The following is a 20203-nucleotide window of genomic DNA, read 5'->3' on the forward strand; positions in this document are numbered from 1 at the left end:
CTAAGGGGTGCTTGTAACATCTCTATGTAACCAACTACACAACAGTAATTATATCTATCTTCCTATGATCAAATTTCAGCATTTTAGACAGCCAGTTATTTTACTGACAAATACCCAAGACTACTGCTCAACCCCATTCCCTGCACAGCTTGCCCCCTCCTCACAGTCCCACCACTGAGAGAAGGGGAAGGGGGAGAAAAAAAGAGAAAAGGTGAAAATAATGCTGTGGTAAGTAGTCCCAGCTAGCAAAGAGTTGCCTTGAAAACCTGACACGGATCGTGTTGCTCTGAGATCGACTGATCAGCAGATGGAGCGTGGGCAAATCTAGCCATTTCCAACAACCAGGTCAGCAAGAACAGTTTATAACACATCATTCCTGGTTTCCCACTAAACATCTTTAACATTTATTAGTAAATATATATTTTTTGATTCACAAAACAATAAATGTTTAGTCTTAGAACAGGATTGCTCCATGAGGATAATTCACAGCTACCATTATTGTAGCCTGAAGTACACAAAGCTGAGTCAAGTATGCAACTGCCCTGCAGTTTCTATATTGCCAGATAGGTACATTTGATGTAAGCACCTCCATTAGCCTGTAGTTTTATCCACCAACATTAATAATGGAAATTCTTGTATACCCCTGAAAGACCAAAGGGCACTATCAGTGTTTAGAGTGAGCTCTGGATGTGCTTTAGACATAATTAAATTGGATCTTAATAAACAATTCTGGTATTAATATTACACAAGATACAAGATATAGTCTGCAGCCTTAACAAAAATTACCACAACTAGCCATGATAAAAACAAATATATTGAGCACAATTTTGCTTATTGTTCTTTAATATCCAGTTCATAAAGATAAAGAAATTCAAGTCTATCTCAGGTCATCTGTCCATGGTGGCATTAATGCATTATCTGAATGCTTGCAGATTAAACAAGCCATTGAGAGCTGGGTATTAAGATTGACTGAGAGGACAGACTAAGGAGAGTGTTAAGAACCTTGCCTGCATGATTTTACAGACTAGCTCTAGGCTGCATTGTATGCATTCAGAGGCTAGCACCCTTGCACAGTGCCTCATAACTGGAATTACTGGAAATCAAGCAGCTAATCTTCTTGGTAAATCATGGAATAATGACAAGTTTTGAAATATCCAGCAGTTAGCCTGTTATGTCAAACTTGCAATACAAATAAATGTCAAGTAACAAAACAGTCCAAGTCCAACAAGCCATTTTCAAGGTTTGTTTGCTGCAAACATGTCTAAGTAGACATTTTTAAAGACTTGTTTAAAAATGCATATTTTTTTCTTTGTATTGCAAATTAAACTATTTAGTCATTTGTGTTGTTGTCTTGTACTTGTCTATATGTCTTTTTTGTTTTTGTGTGTGTGTGTGTGTGTGTGTGTGTGTGTGTGTGTGTCCTTGATTTTATGTCAATGTCTAACATCTGTCAATTTCAAAAGTACACTGATGTCAGAAAGGGGCACTGTACCCTTTACTATGAAAAATTACTTGGGCTTTTTCAGATCATGATACTTGGTGCAGTAACTGGTGCACTGACTTGCATTGGCCTGCATTTTCACATTTTCATGTGTACTGCATAACTGCTGTGATACCTTTTCATCAAACAAAAGTCTGCTTCCCCTGTTAGCATTCACCAAACAACACTTCTGCATTGTATCCATTCAGTTTTTGGTTTTGTTTTTTTTTTTTTAAATCACCCAAGCCACTTCCACATATGAGGCTTTCTTCAATTCTTTTTCAGTCTGGAAGTAGGTCTTTGCATGAATTAATTTATTTACTTTTCCCCTTTTAGGTTTTCTTGGTGGTTGATATCTGTCTTAAAGGTGCACTATGACCACCTTGAGAACTGAAGCATGCTGAAGGTCACACAGCAGGCTCTGACTGATTGAAATGTCTTAAGCTAATTGCCAAGTTTGACGAATTTTTAAGAGTATATAATTTTGCGACTGTTTTATTGCGTAGTCCAAGTTTCATGTTAAGAAATCAGATGCAACAGTTTACATTCATTTAAAACTTGTTTTTCCATGGTCCTAAAATTGAATGAAACTGGCTTCTAACAACAAAATCAATAACAGCATTTTGTCATTCTCATGCAGTAATAACCCACCAACACCCTCTTAGTGAGGATTTGAAAATTTATTAATATATACAATTACATTATTAAATTGAATTGTAATTTGAACTTACTTCTTTCTGTTTTTAGTTGTGAATAGGGGTGGTGGTGCCTGGGATAGCATGGGGGCAGCAGCATCCTTGCGAGGCCTGCCACGTGGTCGCTTGTCTGCATTGGCAGCACTTTCTGTGGATGTGGCCCCTACACTACTGGATGGCGGTGAGGGTCCCTGGTCAGAGGGCTCCACAGTCTTATCCTCTGATGACATTCTGAAAAAAGAAGATAAGATGATATAAGTCTCATATTGAAATTATTAAATGCTTAAAAAGAAGGAAAAGGTGACTGATTTGGTTTTAAGTTGATTAGATGTTGACAAGTACTTAGACAGTAAATAAGGAAAAACAAAGAAACAAATGGTGGAAGAAATTGCCTGAAACATTTTTTTTTTTAAACACATGTAAGTCCATACATTTCTCTGAGATACACGTGAGAGAATTACAGAACATTTCTAAGTACGGGCTCCAGAACAGCCATCAGGCAGTGAAGATATTGTGCCAATCATATACCTGCATTAACAAGTTTTTATGCTGCTTTTAAAAGCATGCAAAGAAATTATTTGGTCAAAACAATCACAATGGCACCTAAATTACACCTGAACATCATCAGTATGAGTATGATGGTGTGGCAGAGATGATATTTCATAAAGAGTCAATGTCCTCTAATGCCATTTAGTTTTTAAATATGTTTAGTTTATTCTATACATGTAGTTCTTATGTAATGGTTAACATTTGTTTTATCGTAATAGGACTATTTTCATTCATTACACTTATGAACTGTCCTGTTAACTAAAAATGTATTCCCAAAGGTATTTTCAAGATTGCTGCAATCTAAGGAAACATGTCTGCAAAATAAGGAAACATGTCTGCAAAATTAATTTAGGCTTTTAAAAGATCCAATTTGAAGGATGTAATGATATGTAGATACACAAATTTCAAAGAAAAAAACAGGTGAATATTTCAACTCCACACCAATCAGAAAGCATAATGGCAGAAAATTTCCATTTCTCACTCAAAGCTATCTTTAATCACTCCACATTCCTGCACCCAACAATGTGAGGTGGAAATAATAGAAGACAAGCTCAGTACAGAAATATATGCAGCTTCAATTTAGCCACTTATGATAATTTAGAGGCTAAGCCATAAAAATCCGGGGGGAGGGGGGGGGGGATTTAAAATTGAATTAATATTGGATTTAGAGGATTAAAGACAATGCAATCAATAACTTATTGATTTTTGTTCACATCTGAGTCGCTGCACTTTTTAGGTAAAAATTTGAAGTGATTCTAAAGTTTTACTCAATGCTTAGGTTTATTTATATTAGACAGAAGGGACAAAAAAAAAGTTACTTGGACAGATCTCATAACTGACACACACCGGGTACGGTTACATGGTGGTTTTTTTTTTTTAAATTCAGGATTAAATAATTCGGAATTAATGTATTCTCCAACGAGTTTACGTGAATATAATTCCGAATGAAGGTTTACATGAAACACGTCCTCACTTAATTCCTCTTTAGAGCTGCGGGTTGGAAAGGATTCTGATTGGACAGAGGGTGAACGTGACGTATTAGGTATACCGGAAATAAAAAAAAGTCGGCTCCCTGCTTCTAGTCTTTTCAGTCATAACTTGTATAAACTACATAATAAGAACCAGTTTCGCCACTATTTTTATTATAATTTTGAAGTACCAGCTCACCAGGAGCATACTACTTCATTTTTTGCAGCAACTGAGAAGAAGGAAGACAGACGCATCAGACAGACGCATCATCGGGACAGGACAAGGTAACGAGCATGCGCAGAACGACCAGAATTAAATTAGAGCGGAATTAAGGTTAACATGACAGAGGAATTAAATAGTTTGGAATTAAAATGCGAATAAACCAGCCACTTACATTGGAATTGAGTTTAATTCCGAATAGAAATTAGCATTAGGAATAGAGTGTTTAAATGGTAGTTTTTCATAAGTTTAAAGCGGAATTAACTTTTATTCGGAATTAAACAGGAATTAAAACTTTATGTAAACGCACGGACTGTCTGCAGCTCATAGCAGCAGCACAAGTAGGTGTATCAATGGCATAGGGCAAGGATATCAATAAAATCTCATGTCAAGAAATAGCATTCACATTTTTGTAAAAACCACAGGCATTTTAATTCGTCATAAAATGCTGGCATAATAGGCTGTTCAGCTGAATTCCCACAAAACATGTAAGTGCCAGAGACTTTTGTGTTTCTGACAGATTATTAATCTCAAGATTGTCCTGATTAGACTTAAGGTAAAATTGTGCAATAACTATCTAATCAAATGATTCAGTAACCACTATTTCCCCTGGACAGTCTGAGAGACAATTGTAGGTTAGCTGCATTTACACAACAAAGCCAAAAGCTAGCAAATAGATGTGTTCCACTGGGGCTCCAGTGGGTTTTGATTGTTGCTCTGCTGAGGCTAGATATCTGGTTTGTTGCTTTGTCCAAAAATGTTCAAACTAATTTAAAGTGAAAACAAGCAGTTCTTCAAATGTATGGAAAACCTAAATATGCGCCACAAAGATAGAATTAAGGCACATTTATGCTCCATGCCAAGATGGATATGAAGCCAGGTAAGCAGGAGCCCAGACTACTATTTCCAAAGTTCCCCTTCATCAGAGGATATTCCAAGGTATTCCCACACAAACACCACAATTGGACTTTATGAACAAAATATATGAATTTTTTTTTTTAAATGCATAGACCAGAACAAATGCAGCAAAGATCTAACACAAGAGAATAAATGTGGAATAGAAGATAAAACTTCTACCTGCACCTGCCCAAGTAGGTAGATGCTCTGTTTAAATAAAATGAAGATGAAAACACAATGTGTGTGTTACTGAGCCTTAAGCATTATTCCATCTCTGCCACCTTAATTTTCTTGCATTTATTTGCTATGCTGCATAACCAGACTAAATGACGTCATCGGGGAAAACGGATGGCAATTCTACAAGGCAAACTGCCCCCACCCCAAAACATGGAGTCTGACAATGGTGCCAGAGAGCACACACTGAAAATACAATGGACCCAGGAATTCACCCAAGCTCCAGACATGGCCAATGGCTGACTGATAGTTTCATGAATAAGCAGCCATTTATAAGAGTTTGAAAATAACATAAAATACCTTTTGTTATCATGTTTGTCTCACAGATGAAGCCTCAATTAAACAGATCAGTTATGTGTATTAAAAAAAGAGAAAAAAAAAAAAGACACACCTGCTTTTCAAGCTTTAGACTTTAACATATTAAAATTGTTTTCTAATGATATCACAAATTGCATTTTGATTAACCTGTTGTAAGTTATATAATTCTGATGATAAAGAGTATTTGCCTCCATTTAACAGGGAATTTTAGCCCTTTAAATTCTTGCCATAAAGTTAATGGTCAGTAATAATTTTAAATGCATTCCCAATTATTTAGAAGCACGTATGAATTCACATGTTGAGAAACATTCAAACAAGCTCTTTGACTGCCACATGCTGCCAGGACAGTATTGGGCTACTGTTCCTTAGCATAGTCTCAATATACACTTGAGACACACATTTCATTCATTTGAAACACAATTTCCTCTTTTGATAAATCAACTAGACTGTTCAGACCTCATAGTGTTTCCTATAGCCATCATACCATTGTACCATCTGTGTAAGCATGCATTTGCAGCTGTCTGCATCTGGACAGGACTATGAAAAAGTCTCAGATTTGATGTACTGAAGTCATTCGAAAGATAAGGAGTTTCATTATGCTTTCTCACATCAGTTGCACCTTGTCCATGCATTAAGAAAAAGAGACATACTTCTTAAGCAATACTCTCACTTGGTTGTTAACATATGAAACAATAATCGTTAAATGCTACATTAGTATGCTTACAAATAAGGGGTATGAATCTATATAGTCACCTAATTATCTGATTACCCTCAGAGGCACCTCAGCCAATGATGAAGTTAGACTCCCCATTCCACCTCTTTGCTTTTACACAATGCGTAACAAAGATAAAAGTAATATTTAGGTAAAAGTAAAATCCACCAGACTGAACAGTCTGAAGCCACAAGTTTTGGTGAATTACTTCACCACTGACAGCCTGAAAACTTTTTAGCAACTGAAAACATTCTTAAGCATCTAAATCTGTTCTCTCCTTGGTCAAGCAAGGTAACCCAAAAATTAAATTAATGGTTAGCCAATTGCCAGAATATCTGCTCTGGGTAAGGTTTTCAAATCTGTTGCAATTTAACAAGACACTATATTTGCTAATAAATTAAATGCAAAGCAACATGAAATTTGTCTGGTACACTCCGCATTAAAAGTTATTGTAGAAGTACTTAACGTTATGGGTGCCTGTATGCTCAGAATTTCCAGTTCATAGGAAGTTGTGAATGCACTCAGATGTAAGTTATTAAAAGCTTTGTTAGCTTCAAATGAAACGAATGCAGGAAGGGGACTACAACGCAAAGGGCATTGTGTGTAAAGGACAGAAAAAAAAAAAGAGAAAAAAAAAAAAGGGGGGGGGGGGGTGTCTTGCAGTCAGATAGAAAACCACGGAAAAAATTCTGACAAATAGTTAACTTAAGAACACTGATTTAGGGTGCATTCACATCAGGATAGTCCACAAGAATTTCCACTTGGGGACTCGGTTCAGTTGGGGGGTGTACCCATGCAGACCAAGATTGTGTTCATCCTGCCCTTTGGTCAAACGCACAAAACCTTTACAATAATATATCCCCATTTCCACCAAAGGTGGCACACTGCACTAGTATTTAGCAAAAGAGAAGACAAGACCCGCATGGAAAAACTCCATTGCGAGTTAAACATGGAGCACAAAACTATTGCTGTTTTGGGTTTTTTATTTTGTCTAATGAAAGTATACTGCAGAAATACACTGCAACAATGGGCGCAGTATGAACAGACGAGGCAGAGGACTCAACGCGATCACTATGTATTTACTCACAATGCAATGCTACGTAACTGCAGGAAGTGACCTTTTTTTGTAGTCCGCTTGAAATGGGCCGAAACCTGCATTTGTTGGCGGACCAAGTTTGCTTCTTTGGTCCAAATCAGAATCTGTTTGGCGCATTCACAGTTCCCCCAATTGAACAGGACTTTCCAAGCAAACATACTAGGATTTGAATCAAAAAGGGTAACGCGCATGTGCACTTAAAGCTGGGGTAGGCAATGTTGGGGATTTTCAACATTCTGGATCAGATTATATGAAAGTATTCACTATATCAGTGGTTCTCAAACTGGGGGTCAGGAACCCAATGGGGGTTGAGAGACCATTTCAAAGGGTCACCAGATAATTGTAAAAACTATAAAGTCTACATTTACTAAATATATTTCTGATTTTTACCAGGGTTCTCTAAATTAAACCATTAATTCAGATAAATGTGTGAAATCACCAGCTTCATTTTCAAAACGCATCAACCAAGTAAACGGTCATTTCATACCAAATCTCAGAAATAAATTATTTTGAGCATGTACGTGCTCTGTCACAGCAGTGAACTGAATTCACCAAAATCAACATTATCTTCTTTATTTATGAAAATTCAGAGGATGATGGAGGATAGAACAGCCGATATCACACATTAACCACTCAGTCACTGCTGTAAAAGGTAGTATGTAGCAATGGATCCATGCTGGATTTTGCATCATAATGGACCTTGTAAGAATACACCATAGTCGTAACAACCATACGCACACACGCTGGCGTTGTGTGCATCAGGTGGAGGGAAGGCAATAATATTTATAATCTCACATCAATCTACATTATTCACTATGACACTAAAACAACTGTTAAGTGACAACCAATGCGTATCAGGTCTCTCCTTATGCCGCAGGAGACTTTGCCTCATGAGCTGCAGGTGTCAAAGGCTCCTTTTTCCCACAACTTTAGCCCCAGCCAAATTTTAGACTTCATAGAATAAAACAAGACTATTAAGCATTTATTAAAATTTTACTCGACTGAAATTCTTTTGACTTTATATAACAGTGAATGGTAACTGGTCTGTCTGTTATATCAGCTGATTGATCACCTGCTGTGTGAAATTATACCACATTTAGAGATCTGAAAATCTTGATGACATACAAGACTTCATTCATAATAAATACAACTTCCTTTAGTGCACTCAGTAAAAACAGATGAGACCTGAGCTGGAAGTTGGATCTGAAGGTTCTTCCAGGAAAGCGTTAATGACACTAATCTACATGAGAACATTTGTTGAGGGTCTGTTGATGAGCCACAGGTGACTTCAGTCTTAGGGAAATTTTTGTAGATTTAGTAGTTCTACTAGCATGTATCAGCACAACAAGATCTCATAGCTTCCTTTATTCTGTTCATTTCTTTGTACAGACAAGGATATTGTTCCTCCATATGAATTAACATGCCATTTTAGTCATTTATACAATAAACACTTTGCAGATTGCCTATGTTTGGCTATGTTTCTCCCTGTATCCACATAGTGAAATTAAAGAACAGGAAAGAAAAGTATTAGGTAGTGAAGTTTGCTTTTAAATGCAATAATTAGTAAAATAATCTCATTACAATTTACATAAGTAACTGATTACTTTTTGGAGTAACTACCCCAACATTGCTTATTTATAGTTTTAGAAAGGGTACGATTCACATTTACCATGGTCTGCGCCTACACCTGATCAGAATACTGACAAAATATAAATAACTGAATTTCCATGAATTACACATCAGTGCTCCACTACAGTTTGTAGCTTCTGTAAACCCTTGATTGTGATTGGTGAGTCCATAATGTAACAAACAAAACTGACCCACAATCAGTTCTTTCACACATCAAGTTGGTATTGCAGAAGCCATCGCTCATACCATACCAGTAGTGGTTGTCTAACCGCTGCCTACAACTGCAATTCTGATGAGCGCATATTTATATGACTTGATTGGTTCAGCTAAGATTAGAATGTGTGAACTACCAAAGAGAAATAGCAGTGATTTAACAAGTAAAATGGCACAATATCTACAAAATGTCTCAAACTTGCAGCATCTATAAAGAAATAATGCTACACATGTGTAAAGCACAGAAGTGTCTAAGCATTCCACGTTTCACTTGAGCATACTGGTTTGTTACAGAAGAGAAGCTAAAGTTCTTCAAGACGTAATGGACAGCTCATTAATACACTTGTCAGCATGAAACTTAAAAAAGCTAAAGTGAAATAGATTTTTTAATACAAACCTTTTTTGAATATTGGATTTAGCAGATTTTTGGTCTCTAGTGACCCCTAATGAAGGCCAATTCTGCATCCATCTTGCATAATGTCCCTTCTCTGAGCTCTCTTCAGCAAATAGACGCCAAGCTGAGATTGACTCAGTTTAATCTTTGGTTAGTTCCTCTCTCTGCTTTTCTTTATAATGTCCTTTTAGTTTATTTATTAACTAAGCCAAACAGCCAGTGTTGATATCCAGTTGCCGAAACAGTGTTGTTAAGCAAAAGGTGGCTTTGGAAGGATGATCCAGTTTGAACATAAAGTTGTGGGGCCACTGCAGGAGAACGATAGCCCCATGAATGTGCATAATGGGTGTCTTTTGTTTAATAAAAACAACTCAGAATATAGCTGTCGTTTGTACATTAGTGCTGGATTGTATCGACATCGACTATTCACAGGCATAGTAGCAATACTTGCACTGAATGTAATTTTCGATAGAGGTCCAAGGTTAAGCAAAATTTTTAACCACTTTACTCTAAGATGACAATCACTAATACATACTCTATGTACTTAAAAAAAATCAAACAGATCTGGACCTATAATATCCTGTTGCTGACCAAGTGAAAGCATATATTCTCATTTATAGGCTAGTCAAGTTGAGTCAAGTCAAACTTATTTATATAGCACATTTAAAACAGCCCCTGCTGACCAAAGTGCTTCACAAAACAGAAAATACAGATAAAATTGTGATAAGTATGATAAAAATAGAAAATAAAACTTTAGATTATTAAACAATAAAACCTACTAATGAGACAACAATAAAATACAAAATATGAAACAGTAAAAACAGTATAAAAAGTCATGGCTAAACAAAATTGTGTTTTAAAAATCGTTAGCAAATACCATTTTTAATTTTTCCAGTTAATGCAGGTTTAAAAAATGTTACAAATATGTTCTTGAACTGAACAGCAAGTTTTTGACATCAGTCATAACATCACATCAAATTACATGTTTTATTAATCTGAATAATACCTCTTTGCTGCAAAGACTTTAATTCAGAATCCAAAGGACAAATATTGGGTATGGCAAAAAAGCACGAGTCAAGAGGCAAATGAATACTTATAAAATGCTGGTATCTAGGGCTGGGCAATATGACCAAAATCTCATATCCCAATATAGCTCATAATGATATACATGATGATATTAAATCGTTTTTGTAATTTAATGTCAGTCAGTTATTTGTCAGATGTGTTTGGCAACGGCAGCAGGGATCTCCTTCCATCTGTTGGAACTATGGCTGTATGGCATTTCACGGGTAAATGCCTATTGCAACGTTTGCATCTGGAGTTTATTTTGAGCATTTTCGCCACCACTTGATGCTGCTTTTGCTCATTGACTCTGTATTCTTTGTCCTGTTTATTGCGCAGGTGATAAAATGGTTGAGTTGTGTTGAAATCCGTTGTTGGGACCGTAAGCTAGTCTGTTGTCGGTTCCAAGTTGGTCTTTTTAAATCCAAACCAAATCCATGGGAAAGAAATTTGCCCTCCTTTAGGAAAAAGCTTATTGATTTGGGTTGGCTGGTCATCTTTTAGTGAATTACCCTGCTCTGAAACACGTCATCTGCTACAGTCTTCCTCCATGTTTGCTTATGTATTGCAGCATGCATGGCGTAAAGCACATCTTGATGTAAAAGTCAAAACATATTGTCATATCGCCCAACCCTACTGGTATCTGTATGTATAATAGATGACAGTGAAGACTATTAATCCAGAGCAACTTAAAACTATTCAATTACTTTAAACAAAATGAAAGTATATTATCACAGCCCTCATTACACACAGACATTGATGGTTATTTACTTATGGTGAAAAATAATAAAGTTTAGAAAAAATGTTTCTTTGTTTCAAGCATAAATGTCAAATAGAAAGAAAATCATTTTTAAAAATACACTTAAAATGCAGCTTCATTGAACTGAATGGTTAAACATTTAAAACTGAAATGACTCCAGGGGTTGAGCAGCTTCTGACAAATTTTGTTTTCTGGATTTACATTTAATCTTTTCCTAATAATTATCTTCTTGGGTGGAATTTTGTAAAAGGCAGTTTCTCTTTGGCTTTATACATCATGTTTATCACTGCTCACATTCAGAAACATCCAGCGTTTTTCTTATTCTGCTTTGCTTGCTCCCTCTTTCTCTCTCTTTTTTTTTTTTTGTTAATGCACAGCTGCCTCTTATATTAATAGTGTTGTCAATCATGATTAATAGCCCCCTTTATTTTCTACAGATCTTCTCCAGGTACAGCTCAAAAACAGAGTGAGTTTCTGGGGGGAGACCTGATCCTGGTCAGTGTATATGATGTTATAGTGCAAGGAGACTGCAGCAGTCGAAACTTGTTCAACTAATCCTGCTTTTCTGCTTCATTTGACTCAGGCAGATGAAAAACTCTTAAATTAGTGACAATAATAGACAATCACATACAAGCAAGCTCTATCGTATTGCACATTTTGTAACCAAGTCCAGTTTTCACAACTGTCATCTGTGTTGTTATTCACTGTACCATTTTAATTTGAAACCAAAACACGATACAACGCACAACTAATCCAGTGCCCACAGACATGGCCGACAGCAGTGGCTTTTACGTCATGCCAAGGATAGGCAAGAACAAAGATTATATAAATAAATAAATAAATAGAAAAGGTTAATGAGGAACATCGAAAGTAGCATCATTTAGTTGAAAAAAAAAACAAAACAAAAACAAAAAAACAAAACCCAGATTTAAATAACTTACATAGTCAACAACTATCAAGTTCAGTAATATTTATTGTGGTACTGATATTGCTTTGTTCTTACTGCACAGGTACATGAACAGCCAACGGTAACAAGTCATTTTTGTAATATTCCAATAAGGATACTTCTTATCTAAATGCTTTGAAATTATCGACACTGAACAAGATTTTAAAAAGATAAAGCTGAAGATGTTAAGTAAAAATTTCTCAGTGGTGACTGATGCTTGGTAACAAGACAGATTTACAAGCTTATTTAGTCATGTGACAATGAACAATGATCTAGTATGACAACACTTTGAAAATTTAATACAACTCTGGGATGTTACAAATATGCTTCAATAATTCCTTCTTTACCAAGGGACAAACTGTCCAAGCATTAAGCATTTGTGTTTGTTTCCCAAAACCAACATTTAGAACTAAGATGACTTCAAGTTTTTATTATTATGAATACATTAGCTTTGATCTTTTATCTAAATTTAGATTAGCATAGTTTGTCAGGACTGGTTCACATAGCACAGCTACTTAATGCAATGTTTGTACTGAGGTAATTGGCCCCAATAAATAAATAAAAAATAAATAAAGCTGGTAGTTATTTTTGAGCTGTGGATTTTAAGGACACTGTATGATCCAAAATTATATTAGAATAGCCTGAATGATTCCTCAACCAATTGGATAGCATCAGTTTTAATGGTATTGGACTTTTTTTTTTTTTTTTTTTTTTTTTTTTTTTTTTTTAAATCAGATGCATAAATGGTTGTTTCTCACATTCCCCACTGATTAAAAGAAGAATTACTTTAGTGTATTGGCTAAGGGCACATTCACACCAGCATTTTTGATTAAGATCCTAGTTCCTTTACTCAAAAAGTCTGCTCCATTTGGGGAAATATGAACACAAACTAACTGATTCTGAGCAGACTCATACCAGCTACAAAACCGAATATTGTCCCACTTCAAGCGGACCGAATACAGGAAGTGGATGATGAAGCAAAGAATAACCTATTCTAGGGGTGTGTAAAGTTGGTCCCTGAAGGTGTATTCACATCAGGACTGTCACCTCTACCTCTACTCAGGGGCGGACCGAGACTGCGTCAAGCTGCACTTCTCAAACAAATCTGACCTTTAAAAAAAAACAAAAAAAACAAACAAAAAAAACCCCCCACCTTTACTGTCCACAAGAAAATATGTACAGCGACATTAGATAACGGTCTGGTTGATCAGATTTCTATCAGAACTTTGATCAAATTCTTCCGTGTCTTCCCCACAAGCCATTTCTTCCGTCTCAAGCAGTCTATTATCCCACATACTTTTTACGTTTTGCGTGCGTTTAACCATGATGCTGTGGGCTGATCCCACAATGCAATTTGTCTTGTAGTCCATTTCTTGTATTTGGTCTGTTTGAAAGGGACCGCGACCTGCATTTGTAGGTGGGCTGATTCTGCTTCTTTGTTCCAAATCACTATTAGTTAGCGCATTCACATTACCCCCAAACAAAGCAAACTTTCCCAGCAAAAATACTAGGATCCAAATAAAAAAGGCTGATGTGAATTTGCCCCTGAGGGTAACTGTCCCACAGGTTTTCAATATTTCCTGCTTAAACACACATGACTCAAACTAAATGGATTCAACAGCCTATGAAGCTCTGCACAATGACTCATTAATTTGAGTCAGGTGTGTTGGAGCAAAGATATATTGAAATCCTGTAGAACTGTAGCCTTCGAGTACCAGAGCTTACCTATTCCATCATTATAAAGACTGTCCACTGTACCAAAGAAACATTTAACAGTGTCTATTATCCAGTGTCCTGGTCATAGCTCTGAGTTTCTCTTTTTCTAAACAGTATTAGTCAAAACCATGTCTTTTTTTTTTTACACGATTCGGACAGCACTGGTCATCTCAACCCACAACTCTTTGTTTCTTTAAATCAGCAGTACATGTAGTAAACTCATTTCAGCTTTATCTGAGAATGAAATCGGTGCCCACCTTAGTTTCATACAATCTTGACATCCATAAACTTGTTTGTAGCAAATGTGGTGCAGTGAATTATTTGCGTCGCCACCTCTGGCAATAACTTTAGAGTCATGGCATTTGCAGCTGTCAGATGTATGGTGCATGTACAACCTTTTCAATCCAAAATATCTTGAGACAACAGATATGGCTCCTTTTTTGGCAAATATTTTTCTCTCACATTCTAAATTTAAAACTAAAAATACTACAGGTGCTCTATTGCATGCACATTTAGCAATGCAGCTGAAAATTTAGTTAAAAAGTAGATCTAGCAACTCTTGAACAGAGGCTACCACACTCAAAGCAGCAGTGTGTGTCACCATACCATGAAACCTACGTGGGCATAAAACCTTGCTATTAATTTACATATGTGTAAACACTAAACAATTAAAAATCACCACACTTCACATAGCTTAAGTTGAATATTGCATCCTCCAACTTTTACCTTATGCAGGCTAAGATAGGCACAAACAGGTATCTAACATGGCAACTTTGGTTTGATATCGGAAAAAAATCTTCTTAAATTCCCATCCACTTTTTCCATTCATCCATCAACACATATACACAAGTGGAATATGCTTGTATAAAGCATTTGGGATCAATGAATAATAATAAAACTTAAAAAAAAAAAAAAAAAAAAGACAGTCTCAATATAAATATGCCACCCTCAGTTGCTGTGATGCAAAAATCAAAATCAATGAATTCTGATAATAGTAAGGCAATTATTATTTGATGTAATAAATTACCGACTTTGAATTCTTGATTGCCTTAAAAGAAAAAAAATGCTCGTCTTCATGCATAGTTGACAAGCAGTTTTATCTATAGAGGGCTGAGGGCACAGACTGTTAGGTAAGAGTGGCAAAGAAATCCTAGGGCATCAAAGTAAAAATCCAACGCCCCCTCTTTCTAACAGTTGTGTTAACAACGAAGATTTGAGTAACCACACAGTCCAATCACCATCTTTTACTGCTTGATTGACCAGTAAGTAATTCTCTCCCACATATGCCAGTATTGGCCTCCACCAGTATCCAAGGTCCAACACCAACATCCTTCTCAGAACATACTAGGATATTCACAGTTTTTCAGAAATTATCATGCAAGGGAGGAGACCATAAGGTCATCACACTCGTCGGCAAAACAGTGCAAGTAGAGGAGTAACAAATACAGGAAAAAGAAAATGCTAGATTAAGAAAGACCATTTTAGGAGTAAAATAACCAGGTAAATCACTCCTAAAGAAAGACGATCTGTTGGGATATGTGATGTTTGGATCCTTTGGGTAGTCACAACCACCAGACAAACAACTGACAACATGTTAGCCTTAGCTTTTGTTAACCCAAGCCTGGGCACAAAGCAGCTGCATAAAGCTAACGATGGCTAGCCTGTTGTGTTGCGCTCTGTCGCCTTTTCTTCGGCTACCACAGACAAAAGTAACACTGACATAGTTTCTGTGTGACAGAAATTGATGGGAGAAATTTTTCCATGTCAAGTCCCATAACATGCAATAGATTTGTTTCGGGTTTTTTTTTTTTTTTAAAGACAGCCAGTATATCAACTTCGAAAGCGGCTGGGATAGCAAACAGGTTACAAATGCTTGCAGTTAGTTGGCCAACTCATCGTACTAGTAACTATCGCATAAGCTAAAACACTAACCAATAATACATTAACTTTTTATTGTAGCCTTTGCTTTTTTCAACAGATCATAGCGTGAATAGTGGTAACTTGCAAGTAACCTTTCCAAGATAATCGATCTGGAACTAAGTGCAAGGTAATGGTCAGGATTTGTGCCCACCACCACACAAAGGCTCGGTCTATTCAATGGAAAGGGAACTATTCCGGGGAACTACAACGTTACAACAAAAAAGTGAGAACGCTTCGTTACACAACGAAATATTTTTATTATTGTTATTATTATTTACAATATTCGTTGACAACTAACCTTTATTGTGAGGAGGTTGCTGATTAATTGAATTGCGTAAAGCAGAATATATATATTGTTATACAGTACCTATAAACTGCTCCATTTAATGCTCCGTTTCATTGAATAGTCTGAGTCATTAAAGCTAAGGCGGCGACAAACCCCCCAACATCAGACTGGAGGATAATGTTGGCTCAGGCTCACTTGAAAAGGCGAGTTTCTGGAATATAAAGCTATTTTTTAGAAGTATTACAAGTTTGTACAAGATCCTTACCTTCCAACCCTATGGACAGTGGATTATCCTCTTCATGTCCCAAAATAATGGGGGATGAAACGTCGCACTTTTATCACCCAGCTAGCTAGCAAGCTAATTGAGCTAGCTAGCCTCTCTCCAATGAAACAACGCCGCAGTTCTCAGAAATGCACAGAGCATATCATTATATTCCAGCGTTGCAATGTTATTCCCAACTTTGCCCATTTGATGTAAAAGCAGTAGACATAAATCCAACAGAAAACCGCTTCACCGGCTGGCGCATTTGAGGGGATCACTTTCCTTTCCTTTCTCCAATGACAGCTGTCGTCGCACGAGTTGGGGTTATATAGCTAGTTGGTGTTAGCCACCCAAGTCTACAACCAAAAATTTGGCGTTAACATATAGGAGGAAAAAAAGAAAAAGAAAAAACAAATACAACCAGATGAAAAACCACCACTCCGCTGACGAAGGTTTAAATATGAATCCTCGGGGAAAGTATAACAACCCGCAAAGGTTTGGTGCCGACCGCTGGGTTGGCAACTGGTTCTATTTTCTTCAGCTGCGACAAGCTGCGGGACCAAGCAGCCAGTTAGGAGACTCTCGTAACCAGCCTGCCACGCAGTAACCACCAGCTCCAAACACATATAAAAACAAACATTAGCTTGTCTAAAAAAACATTCTCTCTGCCACACTGATTAAACTGCAATATTTCCAAGAAATATCACAAAATTAAGTTGAAGATGACGCTACGGTGTACTCTATAACGGTGGCCATATCTAATGATAAGTGGCACCGAAGCACAGCCCCTCTGGGCTCCTCAAAAACTAGAACCACCTCGTCCAAGAAGAGGTACAGCGGACAGATATTTCAAAATCCATTTAGTTTGTAGAGAAATTTGTATCTTACAAAATCCTGGTAAATGTTTAAATACGACACTAACCCAAATTATATAACATCAAGCTAACCATTTTACAATTTTCTTCAAAATACTCTCTGACCCTGCGGAGGGATATGGGCATTTAGTAAATAAAATAATGGCTAGGGAATAGCAAAAACACGGATACTGGATTTTTGTTTTCTCGGAGACGGACGGTCAACAATTAATGCTCCACTTTATGCAAATCTGCCCCAACAGCAGCTGGCATCAGTGAATCAAACAGCCTTCGGGTTTCGTGGCGGTCGTTGAGAAACGCAAAGATTGTTTATCTTTATTATTGCGGAGTCCGCTTAGTGCACTAGCAAAAGGACGTCATGGTGCTCTTCAAATGGATCATATTATTTCCTGCTTTTCCTATTTCTATGTCCCTCTCCCCAACCCGAGACACACGCACGCACACACACGCCCTCACACAGCTGATATTTTATTATTTCCCAAAAAATGATAGCCTGCAAATTGTACATGCAGGGGTTAACTTTTGAAAAAGTCCCCTGGGGTCGGCTTTCAGCGGCTATACATATTATGTGATATAGCAGGCGGGTGCTGGGTATTTGCATTGATTTGACTTTTTATGGAAACCCTTTTACACATCGGTAGACGAGTTTCTTCGATTGAAGTCAACCGAAAAATACATGAAAATAAACACAGCCATATTCCTTTAAATGGTGATTCTTGGCACCTATTTCCCAAACTAAAAGCGCCCCCTGCCGGCTAAAATGAGACAAGTCGTTTTTGTTATTGAGCACAACTGAAGACACATAAAATACAATCAATACTTAATGAATATATGATCATCAGAATAAGGTTTTCTTATTTGCTAAATTAAGTCCATATAGAAAGCAGATAATATTACTTCTCATCAACTGCTGGACAACATGGAGTTTTGTTTTTATGCTGACTAACTCATCAAAACGATTAAATATGCAACCCAAATTCCACAAAAGTTTGGACAATGTTAATTGTAAATAAAAATAGAGACCAATGATTTGCAAATCTCATAAACATTTTATTCCCACTACAATATAAACAACATACCTATGCTGGAACAGAAGTTACCATGTCATAGTAAATATTACCTCATTTTGAATTTGACAGCAGCAGCACATGTAACAAAAAAAAAGTTGGAATACGGCTGAAAAAGCACAAATCAAAAACACCAGAGGGTGAATTTGACAAGTAATTACGTTAACAGGTTAGTAAAATTACTGTATAGAAAAGGAGCATTTTAGCGAGGTCGAGCCTCACAGTAGTAAAGATGGGCTGAGGATCAGAAATCTGCGACAAACTTTGTCTACAAAGTGGAGCGATTTCATAAATATGTTCCTCAATGTAAAATTGTTAAGACTTCAAAGTTCTTACCATCAACAGTATAGGAAGAAAAGATTCAATAAATCAGTAGAAATCTGTATACAATGGACAAGGCCAAAGGTCAAAAGGTCAAACTCTGCGCCAGAGTTGATTTAAAATGGTCTGAGACGATGTGGAAAACTACTGTGATTAATGAAAAAAAATTATTCTTTTTGGAAACCATAATCCCTTTGTCATACAGACTAACAACAACAATATGTAACAAGCTCAAAGAGAAAAGAGAACATCCCACTCACTATCAATAGACAGTTAAAAACCTGCATCTTTGATAGTAAGGGTTGCATTAGTGCCAGTTGTTTAATTTTGTTAGGATCTGAAAAGATTCCATAAATGCTGAGAAATATAAAGTTTTAAGAGCAACGTCTGTTGCCCATCCAGATGTCTATTTCAGGGAAGGCCTTGTATATTTCAGCAAGACTTTGCTTAATCAAATACAACATTCATTACAACATTATGGCTTCAAAGGATTCAGGTTTGCATTCTTTCACCAGTATAATATGTCTGGAGCGTTAAGCAACAAGAATTGTAAAAAACTTTCCTCTCATTAAATATTTAGCAACTGGTCACCTAGTTTCCTAAAAGTTTGCAGAGAGTCTTTGGAGGATAAGAGAAGATTACACAATAATTATCACCCTTTTCTAACTGTGTACTTGTAATCAAATTCAAAATGGGCTAATAAGTTTATAAAATCTGTAAACCATTGCGTTCTGTTCTTATTCACAATTTACACAACATCCTTTTTTTTTTTTTTTTTTTTTTTTTTTTTTTACAATTATAGTATTTCACTAGACTAATATAACTACCATAAACTCCAAACACAGCATGTTCATCTTTTACAATGAGCATGATACACAACTGGAATTTTTATGACAATGTATTTTTATTGTAACCTGGTCATATCATACTCTTTGGGAAATGTAAGATGTTATTTTGCTCCAAAAATAATTAATTACTTTATTTTATTTAATTTTATTTTGAATTGTTTTCTTCACATATCTGTTTACAGGTTGGTGGAAAGCTCATTGTTCTCTTGTTATGCAGAAGCAGCATTGTTTTACATTTCTGTGAAGCAACATGAGATAACCAGATAATATGGAATTTATCTGTCTACTATTATAACTTCATTCACAAGTAACCCAGCAGTATTATAAGTGCACTGAACTATTGTGGTTTTAAATGTCAAATTTCTAGTCAGCAGCATTTGCTGAGTCAGTCAAGTTTGAAGCATTGAACACATCAGTGTCACTTTCTAAGTTATGACCTGTGAGCTGGTGTGTGTTTACACCACTAACCAGCACTGACCCAATTACCCTGAAACAAATAAGGGTGCTTTATAGAGCTGTACCACTGACACTACCACTGAGAGTTTAATTCCCATGTTTTCAAAACCAAAAGATGTCAGTCCATCAAATACACAAGACCTTTAGTCTTATCAGAGGTCACTCTACTTAGTAATGACCTAAACTGGCTGAATGCTTATACAAACAAATGAATTATTATTCTAAGAATTACAACATGTTTGAACTGGTGGTAAAAATGCTGAACAATTTGAAAGTATC

The 20203-nt window shown here is 36.4% G+C and overlaps 1 protein-coding gene across 4 annotated transcripts in view; it reads right to left on the minus strand.

Moving 5' to 3' along the window:
* Window positions 1-17073, minus strand: part of kmt2cb (lysine (K)-specific methyltransferase 2Cb) — a 78327-nt gene extending 61254 nt beyond the window's left edge. For all 4 annotated transcript variants that reach the window (XM_079243514.1, XM_079243513.1, XM_079243512.1 and 1 more), the window contains exons 1-2: window positions 16361-17073; window positions 2212-2406 (exon numbers count right to left, since the gene is read on the minus strand). In XM_079243514.1, the coding sequence (XP_079099640.1) occupies window positions 2212-2405 (194 nt within the window). In that variant the 5' untranslated portion in view covers window position 2406; window positions 16361-17073. The remainder of the gene's footprint in view (window positions 1-2211; window positions 2407-16360) is intronic.
* Between the last annotated feature and the right edge of the window lie 3130 nt (window positions 17074-20203).

This window comes from Telmatherina bonti, assembly GCF_933228915.1.
Source record: "Telmatherina bonti genome assembly, chromosome: 7".
In the NCBI taxonomy this organism is placed as follows: Eukaryota; Metazoa; Chordata; class Actinopteri; order Atheriniformes; family Telmatherinidae; genus Telmatherina; species Telmatherina bonti.